The sequence below is a fragment of the Uloborus diversus genome, chromosome 2, assembly GCF_026930045.1.
Source record: "Uloborus diversus isolate 005 chromosome 2, Udiv.v.3.1, whole genome shotgun sequence".
Taxonomy (NCBI): domain Eukaryota; kingdom Metazoa; phylum Arthropoda; class Arachnida; order Araneae; family Uloboridae; genus Uloborus; species Uloborus diversus.
Window position 1 is genome coordinate 93,159,863 of NC_072732.1, and position 17,048 is coordinate 93,176,910.

Genomic DNA, 17,048 nt, shown 5'->3' on the forward strand with positions numbered 1-17,048 from the left:
CAGGCTTCAGACAGTTTATGATGTAATGTAATTTCAGAAGAATAGAAAAAATAGCTTCCCACAAGCACGACGAAAAATTACTGTCATTCACTAAGCGTCAAAACAAGTTATAAGTTACGGCGTGTGTTTGTTTTACCTTTTTCATCCGCCATTAGAAAGTGGCTGCAGCGCCCCATATAGTTTATTGGAGTTGCGAATACTAACAGTAGGGAAGTACTGGATTTTGAAGTTTTTTTTTTTTTTTTTTTTGTATTTTTTTCCAGCAGAAATGAAATAAGCAAATTTGCATAATGAAGTAAAGTACAATAGATGACAAAAAATGCAAAAAAGGAGAAAATGAAAAAAATGCAGTAACTACCCTTTACCCGTCCATGGCGGTATAGACTTATAGCATACTTTTTTTTCTAGTTGAAAACGAATCTGCAACACTTACAAGCATTGGTGCACAAAATTCTAAGTACTACTCGAAAATTGATACTCAAGTTTTTTATATTTTTTCTTCAAAATCGGAAAGCATGCATAGTAACTAAAGTTCTTTGAAAAATCCAAATTCAAACTAGGCAAAAGTGTTCCCATTTTTGACTTTTTAGTTTAAAGAACGGTATCGAAGGGCGCAATTGAACGGGTTTTAGGTTGTTCTAATCTGAATGGTTACAACTCATTGTTCTTCTTTTTATACAGGTTTTATAAAACATTTGGAAACGAATAGAATTCCATTTCTTATGTTAAGTATGGTCTAGGTCTAACATCTAATATAAAAACCGCGGTTAGCAATGAACAAAAATTCATGCATTTCAGTTAACTAAAAATAAAGCAGTAATACAAATTAAAATATTTCATTGTAATTCAATGATTTTTGACCATGAATTATGTACTTAAAAATCTATGAAACTGAACTTCAAAATTAGTCATTGGAACAAAATATGAATTACCTTTGAAAAAACGTTGCAAAAACCAAAGAAATTCTTTTCTTTTTTCCTTGCGACACTTTCAAAGCTGAATAGAACGTAATAGGGGACTTGATACCACTTTAATATATATATATATATATATATATATATATATATATATATATATATATATATATATATATATATATATATATAACAATAAACACATAAACACATTTGGAATACAGTAGAACCATGTTGTACTGTAAAGTGTTCTTGGATGTGTTGCGTATCCATGCTGTTGAACAGAAAACAGTAATGATAGCGTATTTTTGCATCTTCTTTATCTTTATCTTTATCTTTACTAATAATAAAACTGAAAGTCTCTCTGTCTGGATGTCCGGAGGATGTCTGGATGTCTGGATCTTTGTGACGCGCATAAAGCCTAGACCGTTCGGCCGATTTTCATGAAATTTGGCACAAAGTTAGTTTGTAGCATGGGGATGTGCACCTCGAAGCGATTTTTCGAAAATTCGATGTGGTTCTTTTTCTATTCCAATTTTAAGAACAAAACTATCATAAGATGGACGAGTAAATTACGAAATTATCATAATGTGGAAACGTAACATGGGCACAAGCCAATTGGCGAGATACGAAATTATCACAACATGGAACCGTAACATGGGTACAAGCCAATTGGCGAGAAAATTCACCATACATTATTTGTAAATATACAGGCGAACCAAAACACCTTTTAATTTTTCTATTGCGGGCAAAGCCGTGCGGGTACCACTAGTAAGAATATAAAAGTAATAAAAGAGTATAGTGCTTGTAGAGTAGTATAGTAAAATACCGAGTGATTTGATGGTAAGAGCGGTACATCCGATTCCGCTAAATACCGAGGGGCGGTACAACGAGGCTCTAACTGTACTTGAATTGCAAAGTGGGGGGGGGGGGTTTATAACTTGGCTTTTAAAGCTCGATTCAATTTCGCCCTGAAACATGAATAAATAATTAAAAAGTCACTGTATAAAGTAGTCTGACCAGAAAATGAACAATTTCACTCGCGTAAATTCTAAACGTTGTCATCGTTCATGAGTTACATGAAGTTAAAAACTTTTTATATTCTTATTTCAATGAAACTGGAACAACTTTTATGGTGTTCAGCAATCCAGTAAACAAACAGTCTAACCAGTGGACAACCATAAAATTTTGTTGTGTCTTTTTTTATTTGATTTAATAAACCCGAAATTGAGGTATTTTGCTATTCTCAACAAAGAAGACCTCCAATTATTCACAACGATATTCCAATATTTTATTCACAGGACAGTACACAACACAAGAAAGAAAGAACAACCAAGGCAAGATGGGAATCGAAACCACGTAATCCGGCACTTGAAGCGAAGCTTCTACAACAGAGCCAAGGAGGTCCCCTTTCTAGTGTCATTTTCTTTTTCATTTTTTATCGAAGAAAATGCTTTTGAATCTTTATTAAAGGAAAAAAAAAATACTAGCCGTTTATTCACTGGTCAGACTACCCTATTCATTTTCTTAAAAAAAATAAACAATATGACTTAAAATATTAATATTATAAATGCTATTTTCAAAGACTTAGTACAAAGTTTATAAAAAAAAAAGTCCAACCTTTTCGTTAATTGATAAAACTCTTGCGCAAAAAGTTCTTTTCGAAGTTTCGCAGTATCCTGTTCCTGACGTCATCCTCTTTTTGTCCAATGGACAGAGAAGTGATAGCAACTTTGACCTTGCACCTCACCAAAAACTACACAGGACTACGCTGGTTAAAGCGCTGCTTGTTTGAAATCCATTGCGCTCCTCTTGGAATAGACGAGTCAGACCGGTCTTGCTACAAGGTAAGTAAATAAATGATGTGCTTAATGCTGCTTGTCATTGCAAAAAAATAAATTCAGGTGAAAATTCTGGGTTCATACAGTTAAAGAAAAATGTTTTTAGTAAAACCTACAGAGAGTTTTCCTCTTTTCCATTTTTATTTCCGCAATTCGCATGAATATGTAATTTTATTGCTTTCAGTTTCTTTTTTCATTTCTCATTTGAAAAAAATGTACAAAAAGTTCGTGTGCATCACAAAATGAGTGTTTTTCGTTATCAGCTGGCTTTTTTTTTTTTTTTTCAATTTGTTATGCGGTTACTTTCACTGTTAATTATTTTGACAGACATTTTACTCAGAAAAGAATACCGAAAATGCTTTCTAATGACAAATTCTAGGCATAAATTCTGTTAATTTTAAAAGTTTTTTGTATTTAAAATCAACCGACATCGCCCCTTTCCTTTTAAGACATGTTTTCAGGGGCGTTCACGAGGGGGGGGAGGAGAAGAGTCACCTGTTGGCCCGGGTCCGATCCTGAAAGGGGCCCAATATTACTAGTATAAGCTAGGGGTTGAGTTAAAACTAGAGGATGAATTCAACAATATGGAGGAGGGCCCGGAAAAGTCATTTGTGATGGGCTCCAAAATTTCTGTGCATGCCCCTGCATATTTTATAGGAATATGCTGCAAATTAAGTGATTTCAGTAAAAATCAGCCAATAGTATTATTCCCCTCAAAGTAGAAGTATGACTTTGTTATCTGTTCCTTCCATTTTTGATACTCATCAACGTTTTAATAAAATTCTAAGAAATAGCGGAAAATCCTTTTCATTGCAAATTCTAGATGGTCATACTTCATAAAGTCTTTCAGTAAGAAATGAAATAACTTTTACTGTTCCCTTCCCATATCTTTAGCCTTTTGTGATAGGATCCTTTACATAAACGAAAATACATTATCTAGCATGCTAGATACTGTTGATTAAAATTTTATTTGAAAAAAAAATGCAAGAAATGCATTGAGTAACATATTGTCCACTATCAAAATTCTTGAAATACAAAAACCAGCAATCATTTCCTTTGCGGATAACATTGATTTATTTTCATTTATTTTATTTTTTAAATGTTTTGTTTGACTTTACTTTTAATTGAACTATGACTAAAAAGGATAAATAGTAAAAGATGCATTCAGTAAATGTTTTTTGCACCCTTAGAAGTAAAAGTTTTTGCAGTAGGTATAAATTAACAGTATTATTTGAACAACATTGCTCTGTTGCTTTTACTTTTTAAATTATCTTGATTGAAATTTTATATTAAAAACCATAGTAATAAAAATTTAACTTCAATCATCCATCACTGCTAAATAATTTATTCCAGTAAAGTAGAATAAATTTAAATTTTGTTGAAGGAGTTTGCTAATCCCAGCAAGTATTAACAAAATCATATTCATATACACATTCATATACAATAAGTAGATTTTAAAAAAATTTAAATTTTTTGAAAGTATACTTTTTGCTGTTATATAAAGAAATTTTGAGCAGTTATTTTCAGTATAATTATATTAAACAAAAAGAAAAACAAATGTGCAATCAAAGTAAAAGCATTTCACGTTAATGCAAAACTGGGGGGGGGGGGGGAATCCCCTCGCAATTTTCCACATCTCTGAATCGAAAAATAAGATATATTGGTATTTCCGTTGCGTTTTGCAAATAGCGCAAAAACAGCCTTAATGATGAGATGTTATTTTATTATTTAGTATTTAGTTTTCAAATGGGCTCTAACAGAGGCCATTTATTCACTTGGACAATATTTGCTAAAAATTAGAGATACGTGTACTATAAATATTGTTTATGTAAATATGAGTATATTTCAAAATTTGAAAGCACACAAGCCAAACTTTAAAACAATTTCCCATTTTTTATTACACATATTTTTAAGTTTTTATCCCCGGTTTAAGGTTGAAAACATTTAAGTCAATAGTTGCAAAGATATCATTCACCAGCGACAGTGGTGGCGCACTTGAAGGGAAAAAAAGCATGAGAGAAAATTAAGTTTTAATTGATTTATTCTTGAACACATAAAACGCGCAAAACTTTGATGTTTAACGGTTGTAGTCCAATGATGTCTAGTTGAAGTAAGTTTGGACATTTTTTCTTCTAAATTCTGACCTTGCATATAATGATGTGCCACAGTTGAATATATCGTTTATACGCCACCACGTACCGTACCGGTTATATAAACTACCACTGAGTGGGATTTGCGGCAAGAAAGAGAATTTCGATTTTAAATTGATAGTTATTACGTTTTCTCGCATTTTCCAGATAAGTAGTATGAAAAATCATCATTATTTATTTGAAAGTACTCTTGTAACCGGAAATCAACTTGTGCAAGAAAAATATGATTAGTAGAAACTTAAATGCATGAAAATAAGTTGAGCTTCACTCAAATAACTGATTTTTACACCTACAACTACTTTGTTGAAGCGGCTTTTGTTGACTCTTGGGTCTCTTCAAAAAACCATTAAAATAAGACTTTACTCAAATATTAAATATATTTCACATGGAACTTTGTTCTCATATATAAATACAATAAAGCCTGAAAAATGAGGAAAAAAGGTTGACTCTTTCGTTATTTGCACTTCAAGGTGACAAAGAAAAAGATCATTACTTCCATTCTTCAGAATAAGATCTTCTGCATTTAAGCCTTACTAATTGTAACACAATTAGTCTATTTTACTTCAGGGCAAGTCAAATAGGTATCGTACAAATTATATCATTCTATCATACAGTGTCTATGCAATAAATGCACTTAAATTAGGAAACGTTTTTGAACTAAATAAGCGTGAATAGATATGAAAAGGAAACAAATACCTGCTTACTATGATACTACTTATGGGCACCATTGAATTCTTAGGTCACAAAGAAAAGACTGTCTTCGGAAGATTTTACATATCCTGTCATTCTTGTTAAATTATTTCACAAATGAAAGGAAATTAAAAATTTCTTCTCTTTTCTTACCCTCTTCTGTCCTTTGTTGGATGCCCATAAAAAATTTTGCAACCCGTAATTGATATTGTATGGGATTAATAATTTAAATCTAGCATGTATGGATTTCAGGTTCCTATAAATCAGTGCACAGTTTATAAATATCGAATGACTGAAACTTAAATTTCTTTAAGTAAAACAATAGCTTATCATGTTAGTTTTTATTGTTGCCCGTATGAAATTAAGTTTAATGATTATGAAAGCTTTTTTCGGTCATGCTGATTTAGAAGAAAATGACAAATCAGTTAAAATAATCATTTAATGACTAACACAACTTCCTATAGGTAAGATCAAGATCCTAAAAAATAAATGGCTCAGATTTTATGAGGAAAGAAGAAACGATTTCCACGAATGCGGACATCGGAATTGAAGATATCAATTGTACTTTTCACCCCTCGGATCACTTCCCTGCAAGGGCGCCCATATAAGGGGGGCAATGGGGGGCTCCATCGCCCCCCCCCTTTGAAATTAGAACTTCCTTGCTTTTAGTACTTTTTTCTTTGCAAAAATGTAAAAACATTTCTTCTCCAGCATTTAATGAATAGGTTATTAAAAATGTCAAATTTTAATAACTCTAATCTGTACTTAAATCGATTTCTATGGGGGAAAATACCTGAGTCCCCCCTTAAAATTTTTCATATGGGAGCCCTTGCTTCTCTGTCAGAATAAAAACTTTGTCGAGTCTACTTATTTTCTAAGTAATATTTTTTTCTTCAGAAATATTCTCAATACCAAAAGCTAAGCACGGAATGGAAAATGTTAATTTCTGGAAGCTAATCTGAATTGGTAAAATCTTTCACCTATCGGATTTGAAAAAGACCAGTTTCTCAAACTCTTATTTTCTACGGGATAGACCCCCCCCCCTTCCCCTTGGCCACGACTAATGATGTTCCCATCAATTTTCTGAGTGTATACTCCCTGTAATCCATTACGCATAACATGTGTATGCGATCATATACATAATGTCATAATATGAAAATTTTTGAAGCTTGAGGGTATACGCTATATGTCTAAAAAATGTTTGAGAATATACGGCGTATATGGAGAACATCTTTGACTAAAAAAAATTTTCACAGTCCACACTTGCCAGATCATGCTGCGGGCTGTCTCAAAGTTTTGTAACTTTAACATTTAAAAAATAATTTTTTATCACACTTAACTCATACCAAACCACTGTTCCGCCCGGCCCTACTGCTGCTGCACTCTCCAGCCTCCCCAATATGAGGGTCATGGGTTCCCAAAAATTCATTGCGACAGACCCCAAACCGAAAAATTTCCCATTGATGAAGAAGCTACAATACGCTGCAGAGATAGTGAGCCATGACTTTTGCTTTACTTGATCCATGCTTTAATTTTGGAAGTTGGTAACTAACCAATCACTTCAAAAGTTTAATTTTTGATGCTTTTTTTTCCAGAGAAGCTTCAGAATGTCCAGAATTAAATTTTTAGTTGTCTTGGTCGCAGTCTTTGCCGATACCTTTCATGCTGACAGCGATCCCCAGTCTCCGAGAGCTAGTCAAGACTACGAATTGGACTATTCTGAACCTGGTGCTCTAACAGAGAATTGCCTCTGTGTACCATTTTATCAGTGTGTCGACGGAGAGATAGTTGATGATGGTAGTAATATTCTTGATCCTCGAAGAAAACCACAGGAGGAAGAACTTCCAATTGTAAGTTAGACATTTAAGTTTTTTTTTTGTTCAAAAATTGCATCACTTTTTTACTTATCCCGAACCAAAACTTTGTTGAGACAGGAGCACCCTTATGGAAGGTCACTATGATCTTCCTTTTATTCGCAAATTAGAAGACAGTATTACAGTAACCCATCGATGTATCGCCTCATTATATCGCTCATTCGGATATATCGCGCTTTTCGTCAGTCCTCTGAAAATATCAAGGTAATAAAACTTCGATCTAAATTTGATATCACTTAAGCAGTAAAAATATTGTATTTCTCAGGAAAAGTCTTTGCTTTATTTTCAGGTCATAAATAAAACAGGAATGTATTTCATTTTTTTGAATTTGCTGCATCTTTAGTTATAGCTGTTTAAATTCGTATGTCGCCGAAAACCCACAGGAATATTTCAAATTGTTTTTATACTATTAAAAAGAAAAACAATTGTTAAGGAAATTGTCTTTTGTTGCTTTTAGTCAAGTTCATCCTAATCTTTACTAATAATAAGGCTGAAAGTCTGGATGATGTCTGGATATCTGGATCTCTGTCTGTTTCGCGTATAGCGCCTAGACCGTTCAGCCGATTTTCATGAAATTTGGCACAAAATTAGTTCGTAGCATAGGGGTGCGAACCTTGAAGCGATTTTTCGAAAATTAGATTTTTTTTTCTTTTTCTATTCCAATTTTAAGAACATTTTATTGAGCAAATTATAATAACGTGGACGAACAAACTACAATATGCGACCATGGGTGAGCAAATGAACAAAGGAAATTGGCGAGAAATTTATCATCCATTTTTTGTAAATATACAGGAGAACCAAATGACCTTTTAATTTTCTACTACGGGCAAAGCCGGGCGGGTTCCACTATTATAAGATTAAACTTAATTTATTGTAAACGCACATATCAGTTGTTTATAACGTTAATTCAATCGCTCGTTTTGAGGACCTACCTCTGTTACATCACGTTTTTTTTATTCCTCGCGCTTTTTTATTGTCTCCCGACAAGCGCGATGTAATGAGAGGCTACTGTACAATATTTCTTTTTAATGTTGCCTACCGTCTCTCTTCTCATTAGATATAGGTATATACGCATGCTTGTATTTTTACTATAGGATACATTGAGAATTTTACCCCTCCAAAAAATTTCAGTTCGGCGCATCTGTGTCTAGTTACTACGTCACAATAGTTTTTCCGCTTAATAATACAGTTGAATTCTGTAAAAACGAACTGTAAAAACTCCACGAAGTTGCTGTAACAACCGTTATATGTAACAACTATGAATAAGTGATATGGTAAAAAAATATAAAGGAATGGTTCCGTAATTTAAAAAAATAATACTATTTATTGCTAATACGTACACATTGTAATTTAATTATTAGAACATTCAGAAAGTTTTATCTTACTTCTTTAACTTTAATGTGTCTGGAAACAAGATAATATACAGTTAAGCGAAATGTGTTCCAATTAAAAATGGTAGACTGTTGAATCTCCAAGCAAATTTGAAATGTCCCCAAGTAAACTAGTGTATGGGCTTCATTCTCAATACAAAATATTCAACACATTCTTCTCGATACATGATGGGTTTCCTATAACTTTACAGAATAATATTTAGAAATCTAAAATTAGTGTTCAAACCCAAAAATTCCCAGGGAAGTGGTCAGCAGTTTTTGTTCGTCTTTAGCGAAACTTTCATTCTAAAGTACGTATTGTAAGTGATACATTTAATTTAGTTAAATAGGAAATCAAATTTAGCGAACAAAAAGTTAGTTTAAGCAAGAATTTCGTGTTAACCGTGGTAGTATTAAGAGTTCAACTGTTGTATATTAATTGTGTTTTCGAACCTGAAGAATAATAGTGGCGCAGAAAGGGAAAACCTCTTCTCGAAAGGGCTTAAAGTAAAGGGGCACACTTTTTCGATTTCCTATTTCTCTAATTTGTACCTCAGAGACAGATTAGCACAAATCTAAAAGTTGCGATTTTTAGTTAGTGTATGTATGTAGTATTAGTGTGTAGTAGTGTATGTATGTAGAATACTATTCCACATCAAGGTATATGAACGTAATTCTAGGACAAAAAAATCTTTTGTAATTATTTACCAGAGTTAAAAGAGCGCAAGTCCCATCTTTTGTGCGCACTAGTCAAACGCTTTACCTCTCTCCTGTAAAGTAACGATGATGTGACTTACGTCAGTCTGGCTCTGAGGCACAGAAATGTGACTTTATTTTTATACTAATTTAAAATGGATAAATTGTTTGATAGATTACTTCCTTAAGGTCACTTCGTGAACATTAAAATATATATATATATATATATATATATATATATATATATATATATATATATATATATATATATATATATATATATATATATATATATATATATATATATATATATATATATATATATACATATATATATATATATATATATATATATATATATATATATATATATATATTTGCTTGTTACAACTGGTAACTGCTTTTCTCCATCTAAGGATGGCTTGTCTTGTCTCACTCTTTCTCTTTCTAGTGTGTAAAACTGAAGAGAAAAGGGGGGGATCATGCAGTGTGATGCTTGACTGCTGAAGGTAAGATGATGACGTCAGAAATGTATTTCGCTTATGTCGACGGATTTCGTATCAAAGAAAAAACTTCTGGGAAATAATTTTTCTTTAAACAAATCATCGGTAACAGAATAAGCACGAAAAAGGGCTTTTGAAATCACATGTGGTGCTTAGAAAAAAAGCTTCCGGGAGCGGCTGAAAAGATTGCCGCACCCTGCCAAGTGACGCTAATCTTTTACGATGTGGAAACAGGAAGCATTTTGAAGAGATGAACTAGGTGCCCGTTTAAGAAATTTTCTGTTGAAAAACCAACTTTCCAACAATATAAAATAAATATTATTTTCTTTCCTAAAATATTAATTTTGGAACTGTTTAATTCAGAAACAGATAAGAGAAATTGCGCAATATTGTATTGCATTATAAATGCATAGTTGTCTGCACTTAGCAGATTGGATAAATATGAAGTAGTAAATACAGTTGAACCCACTTAGTGGAATAGTCGATTTGATAGGAAAATCTATTCTAATAAGCGGGACATTCCATTATCCGGGATCAAAATGACAAATCACACCAGTTTGGTACATTGAAAATTTATTGTATTAATCGGGATGTTCCTTAAACAGACATTCCAATTAGCGGGCTTGATTGTACTTCTTTTATTGTAAGTTACTGTGCGATACTTATCTATTTCTAATTTCTGCGAGGCGTGTGTGTGCATATGGAGCTTAGACTCCACCGCCCATGATTGGTCCCCCTTGCGGTGCACAGTGGAGCTCGCAGAATTAAGTCTTATGCTTCAGTTAAGCCTTGAATGAACGCAAACGACTTGTAACCATGACGACAAAAATTTGTCCTCTTAATAAATGTTAAGACAACTAGCTAAACTTATCTCGTTGTCATAGTAATCTGAAAAATCAGAGCAACATTAAATTTGGTTAATAGAGGATAAAAAGCAATTCGTGATTGCTCAACAAAAGCGATCTAACGAAATTCGTTCGCTGAAACTTGACAACTTTTTTGTATATTTTCAACAATGTAAGATCTATATGGGGAGTCACATAGGCGGCTAGTGCACCAAAAAAAGAGGAGGGGTTCAAAATAGGTGGGCGGCGACCCTAAAGGTAACTTTAAAAAAGTAAGTGCAGTTGAGTTTTAACGACATTATTGATTGAATTTCCTTCTCTAAAAAATTCGGAACAAGATTTAAAAAATCGAGACAAATAGTCACAGTAGACTCCCTCCTTCCAGTTCAATGCTTCATGAAAATTTTCATGAAAAATAAGATGAGAAAAATATAGAAAACACTTTTATTAAGTCAATTCTTCCTTCTTTAACATGTGAATCTATTAATTTAATAATTTTTCAATCGATTGTTAATTTTGAAGTAGGAAAATTGAAGGGGCAAAGCACTTTTACTTGTGAAAGGGTAGTTGCCCCTCTTGTGCCCCCGTACGAGCCGCCTATGACTATGACTAGTCAAGAAAACAAGCCATCAAAATAGTCTTTTTGTCAATTTGTCACCACTGTCTTTTACTACTACACTGCTCTCCTCTAAATGTCGCTGCTTTAACTACTTCTCTATCATTACTTGACTATTATGCAAATTTAATTGTGAAATCATTGAATGGAAAGAAGAAAGAAAACAGAAAAGTCATTACATGTAATTACGTGTATAGACAATTGAGAGGAAATAACTCTTTTTATTAGAAAATTACTGCGCATTTCTTTTCTGATAAACGTTTCGTTCTAAATCGTTGAAATATCGTTGCAAGAATGACGTCATATTGTTCAACAGCACATCAGTTCCAGAAAAGGCTTTTGTGTGATCAAACTACAAAGTGGAGATAAATTTGAAAGAGAAATCTTGAAGCTTAAAGAAAAAAATAGTTGCGTTAACTTTTAAAATAGTTGCGTTAATTATTGATGCTGCTGAAATAAAATTGTTACTTTGTTATCAATAACAACAAAAAAGGGGAGGGGGGCAATATAGGTACAGAATTGTCAAGATCAAGTTAAAAAAATTAGTTGCGAAAAAATAATTTTCATGTATTTTGACTTGGGAAAATGGGGAATTGTTTCAAGGGTTCAGAGGAGACAAGCGATTAGTCTTTTTTGCTTTATGTAGTTTGAACTCTGCGTTAACCAAAAACCAGTACTTTTTTTTTTCTTCAGAATTTCTTTGTAAAGAGAGTAGATTAAATTTTAAAAATATTAAAACAAGGATTTTTATAAATTTGGCTTTTTTTTTTTGAACATTTGCAGTTTTTTATGTGGTTCAAAAATAAGTAAAACTAGAATATTTAAAATAAAAATCTCAAACTAGGAATATTTAATCTAAACGAACTTCAGCGCAGTACGCTTAAAAATAGTTTTCAACGGGGTGAAGAAACTTCAGTTTTGGAACAAAATACCCTTTTTTTTAAATCATAATTATTCAATTCCAAATTTATATTTAAAAAAAAAAATTTATCCTCGCTTTTTCATGTTATAATTACTCTCTAATTTTCAGCATAACCCTCTTCTCCAAAAATTTTATTCTGTTCCCGCCTCTGCGTTTGGGTTCTATTCTCTACACAGAGACTTTCCATGATGAAACCACACAAAATGAATAACTTCTAAACATTTACAGTATTCAAACGCGAAATTTTTCAATGAAGAGGTTGGAAACTTTCGTTCGTCTCAACCGAAACTCTCATTTTAATGCACGTATCATACGTAAAATTTTTAACGTTTATAAATAGCAAACCAAAGTTAGCTTTAAAAAGTTGCCGTGCTATCCAATTAACCGTTGTCGTATTGAAGAAGTTAAACTGTATTTTACTAACATAAAATAGTTTTGTGTGACGGCCTTTTGCTACAATTAGAGCTGCTATTCTGTGTGGTATTATCAACCTTTTCCACTTTTCTGGGGTCAAAAACAGTCGTCTTATTTATACCTCGTCTTTTCAGCTGGAAGTTGCTGTCAGTTTCAGAATTCAGTGCAGACAGGTCTTAATACTAAATGATACAGCAAATCGCTGGAGGTATCACATGATTATTTAATGACAGTATGCTGTTATTAGTTTTACTAGTACAAATAAGTGGTATTTAATTCAATCGTTGCAATGGGGGAAACAAAACTAGAAGATAGCCTAAAAATATAACATTACCACACTGTTAAAAAAAATGTATTCAAAAATGAAACTCTGAATGTATTCATTTTTTTTTTTTGAATACAATTGATTCAAAAATGAGTAAATGTGGCATCAAATACAAACATACGAGAAATACGAGTCATCATATACGAACATACCCAAGTCATCATATAAGAATACAACACATTATCAAACACTAATTCATGAATAAAGATGCATACAATCATTTAATACTGCAGCTAACGTTTCAAGAACATGGTTTAATAAATATTCATGTATAAATAGGAAATATAATAAGCGTGACTTCCAAGAATAAAACTCGCTAGCTTCGAACTCTTTTCTTATTGCGCATGCTACGCGTCGCTCAAGAGCGTGAACAAGTGTCGACAATGTTCATACGCTTTCGGCGTTTCGTGCTGTCTTGCGGAGCGATCGAAATGGCTGATCTGTTCGTCAAAAAAAAACTAGAAGATTGGAAATTGGAAGAGTTTTCATCGAACTTTGAAAGTAAGTTTTACTTTTATTATCATGGTAAGGATAATAAATGAAGGGTTGTATCTAAATTACCCAAAAATTACTTGCCTAAATTGCTCGATAGAACATTCAACATCCGACTGTTCTCGGAACATTTTTTAAACGTTATATTTTATGTGGATATGTTTTCAAACTGTGAAAGGAAAGTTCATAACGAGTTTCGTAAATTTTATTATTTATATTTTACTCTTCAAATTTGAAAAAAAAAAAAAAAAGCGAAAGCAACATCTTGCACAAACAGCTATGGAAGAAATTAGGTTCTCATCAAGCATAAATCGTTGCATGGGATGCAGTTCGATAAAGGTCCCGTCGATTTTCTGTTGGCGAAAGGATCAGTTCCCGCGCCAGGTTCAATGTTTTCATTGCGATACAATGCCATATATGGTATCCATGCGGTGTTTTCCTCATCGCCAAGTGGATAGAAGTTGCATTTACATAAAAGAGCCGAGATGTTTTTCACCTCCTGTGAAAAAGATCTTCATTTTTTGAATGATGCATTATGTAATTTACAAAAAAACCTTTCACTGCGTCTATAAGTTATGAAATGCACAGTAAGCAATAATTTATAAATAGTACTGCATCACATACGGTGAGCCATAACAGTCATTCTACGGTGAGCAATAAATATTTTACAATCACATATTTATATTATCTTTGTGTTTCATAATTTTGAAGTGCACAGTGAGCAAAAACTTTTTTACAACAGAATATTACAACTTTAATTACAAAATGTACGGGGAAAAACATTTTTTCAATTCTATATTACATACGGTGAGCAATAACTACAGTCGGACCTCCATATATCGAACTTCCACATATCGAAATTTTCTATGTATCGAAATCCCAGCAAATTTCTATGTTCATTACATAGAAAAGTTGTTTCTATATATCGAAAAAATCTATATATTAGAGATGTACCGAGTAGCACTTTGGCCGAGTACCGAGTACTCGGCTTTTTATTACTCGGCCGAGTACCGAGTTACCGAGTACTTGGCCTTTCACTACTCGGCCGAGTTCCAAGTACCAATTATGTTTTAAGAAGAACTACCGACACACATGTGATGAATTTTGAACTTATTGAAATAGTAGTATAAACCTCCTTGTCCATATAATAGTTTTTAAAACTAAATTCCCGCTGAAATTTAATTACGCATTATATATATACAATTTTGTTTGTGTCAAAAATTTTACAAAAAAATAATTTTTTAAATTAAAAATAAATAAATAAAAGGTATGATTAATCAAGTTGGAATTAAAACAAAGTACAGTAAAATCCCTCTAATGCGGACACTAACAGGACAAATTTTTTGTCCGCAATAGAGAGGTGTCAGCAGGACAGGGGTTAAATAATGTTATTTGCATTGGAACTGGGGAATTAAAAATTGTCCGCATAAGAGGGGTGTCCGTTAGGAGGGGTTTCACTGTATACCAATCAATTATAGTTCTAATCTGCCAAACATAAATAATTTTTAAAAGCAGATAAAACAAATGTGCAGGAACACTCCAGACACATGTTTCTGCCCCCCCCCCCCCCCCCCCCCCCCCCCCGTTACAAGGAACGTCTTTTTCAGTGCATAACATGTGAGCTAAAGAATGTAAAGACATTCAACAAAAAAATACGACTTTTGTCGGATGCCTTTAAATCTACGAGCCCCCATTTTGTGCATTGAAAAAGGAATTCCTTGTAATGCCAAAACACGTGTTTGCAGAGTTCCTGCACTACTTTTAAGGTTGTTTTATTTTTTAAGCAAAGGTATTTTCACATTTTTTATAACTAATTTTTGTTTGCAGCAAAAATCCATTTTTAATATAAAAATTCCATATTTTCTATACTTACAGTTTTTGCATAATTTTTAATAAATAAGTTTTATTAACTTTGCCGACATTAAAATAAAGATTTATTCCATTGAAGCATTACAAACTTCATTATTCTCAAAATTTAAATTTGACTTATAAATTTTAATTGTAAATGATTGCAGAATATAATGCTTGCTCTTTTTTTATAAATTTTAGTATCTGTCTTGGACAATATTCAATTTTTTGCAACTACTTGGTATTGGCCGAGTATCTGATCAGAATTTGGCCGAGTACCGAGTACTCGGCAAATTGGCCGAGTAGGCCGAGTACCGAGTAGTTACCGAGTACTCGGTACGTCTCTAAACCAAAGCTTATGAAGTCATGTAATTTCAGCATTAATTATGAAATAAAAATGGATTTGTGCTGAAAAGTAGAAAACAAAATGCAGTGTTAAATTGCACAAATTTGCAAATTTTATAAATTAGTTTATTGCAAATATGCATTTTAATGTTATCTTTTTTCTTTTGTTATAATCGTGTTTACCTTTTTAAGATTAATTTACAATATTTTTTCTATGAAGTTAGCATTGAGTAAGAACACTATAAAAAATTAACTCTTTCCAAACCAAAATATTATTTTAAGACATATAATAGAAATAAAACTATTACTATTTCGATTGTTAAGAATATTGGACCAACACATTTTTTCATGATTTATCTAGTCCTCTTTTTTTTTTTTTAAATCCCCGGAGAGAACGGATGTCATGCATCTCTCCTGGCAACTTTTGTACCTACTTTTCTTGCATATGTACTTCATTTTGCATTCAATTTTTTAATTTCTTAAATTTTCTTTTTTAGCGAACCTTTCAAGAGATATGGTATCTTCAAGAATTTCATAATCACTCAAACATTATCACATTGCTGAAGGTTGTAAAGGCCAAAAATGACAAAGATATTTATTTAATATTTGATTTTATGGGTAAATATAGGTTTTTATAAGTTGATTGTATCTCAAGATTCATGTTTAATCAGGGCTTGTTGATTTAAATCAGCTTGATTTAAATAGTGATTAAAATCATGATCTAAATCAAGTGATTTTTTTTTTAAAAAATTGATTTAAATCAATTGATTTGTATTAAGTGATTTTTTTAACAAAATCAGTAATTAAAATCAGTTGATTTTACTTTTATAAATTAATTTTGCATTTTTAAAATGTATTGCTCTAAATTTAACTACACTGCATTATACTATCTTAACCTCAACAGGCAAAACTACATAGATCCCTCTTTCTGTGTGTGATGCAGATTTTCACTCTTGTAATATTGCTTTTACTCCAAAATTAGTTTAGAACAAAATAAAAATTTTGAGTTTTTCTTACACGCCATGACTAATATAGTTCAGAAAAGTAGTTGGTTAACATATTATTTTAGACTAAAAACGTACATGATAATGGAAACCTTATCTTTAAGCAAAGCATTAAACAAAATCACATCTTATCTAAGCATTATAACATATTTTTGAATCTTAAAATTAGAGACGTACCAAGTAGCACTTGGGCCGAGTA

At 32.2% G+C, this 17,048-nt stretch overlaps 1 protein-coding gene across 1 annotated transcript in view; it reads left to right on the forward strand.

The window, feature by feature from the left end:
• Nucleotides 1-2,647: 2,647 nt before the first annotated feature.
• Nucleotides 2,648-17,048, forward strand: part of LOC129235281 (phenoloxidase-activating factor 2-like) — a gene marked incomplete in the record, with an annotated part of 43,069 nt that continues 28,668 nt past the window's right edge. Inside the window, 2 exon segments of the mRNA XM_054869001.1 lie at nucleotides 2,648-2,761; nucleotides 7,191-7,441. Of these exon segments, the coding sequence (XP_054724976.1) occupies nucleotides 7,203-7,441 (239 nt within the window).